Here is a 283-nt window from a genome sequence, read left to right as displayed (position 1 = left end):
CTGGCGCTGGACCAGGACAGCGATGGCTTCATCGGGGAGAGCGAGTGCCGCCGGGCCCGGCACACCTGGTTCCGCAAGCACCAGAAGGAGACGCCATCCTGCAACGTCAGGTATGGGGACACCCCCATGGCGCGGGGGTGACATCCCTGCCGGGCTCCCGCCACAGCCCCGGCACCCACTGAAGGGGTCTGGTGCACACATGGGTCCCGTCCCTTCCCGCCACCTCCCCCTGTGCAGCCCTGCAGCCCAGCCCAGGGCATGTGGGGGGCAAGGAGAGGGGATG

The 283-nt window shown here is 70.0% G+C and overlaps 1 protein-coding gene across 1 annotated transcript in view; it reads left to right on the top strand.

Annotated features, from left to right (window-relative positions):
• PHF24 (PHD finger protein 24) overlaps positions 1 to 110 on the top strand; it is a gene marked incomplete at both ends in the record, with an annotated part of 2,133 nt that extends 2,023 nt beyond the window's left edge. The window contains one exon of the mRNA XM_010176204.1: positions 1 to 110. Within this exon, the coding sequence (XP_010174506.1) occupies positions 1 to 110 (110 nt within the window).
• Between the last annotated feature and the right edge of the window lie 173 nt (positions 111 to 283).

The sequence above is a fragment of the Antrostomus carolinensis genome, unplaced genomic scaffold, assembly GCF_000700745.2.
Source record: "Antrostomus carolinensis isolate BGI_N321 unplaced genomic scaffold, ASM70074v2 scaffold43640, whole genome shotgun sequence".
In the NCBI taxonomy this organism is placed as follows: Eukaryota; Metazoa; Chordata; class Aves; order Caprimulgiformes; family Caprimulgidae; genus Antrostomus; species Antrostomus carolinensis.
The sequence above is the reverse complement of the archived record's forward strand: the minus strand, read 5'-3'. Positions and strand labels throughout refer to the sequence as shown.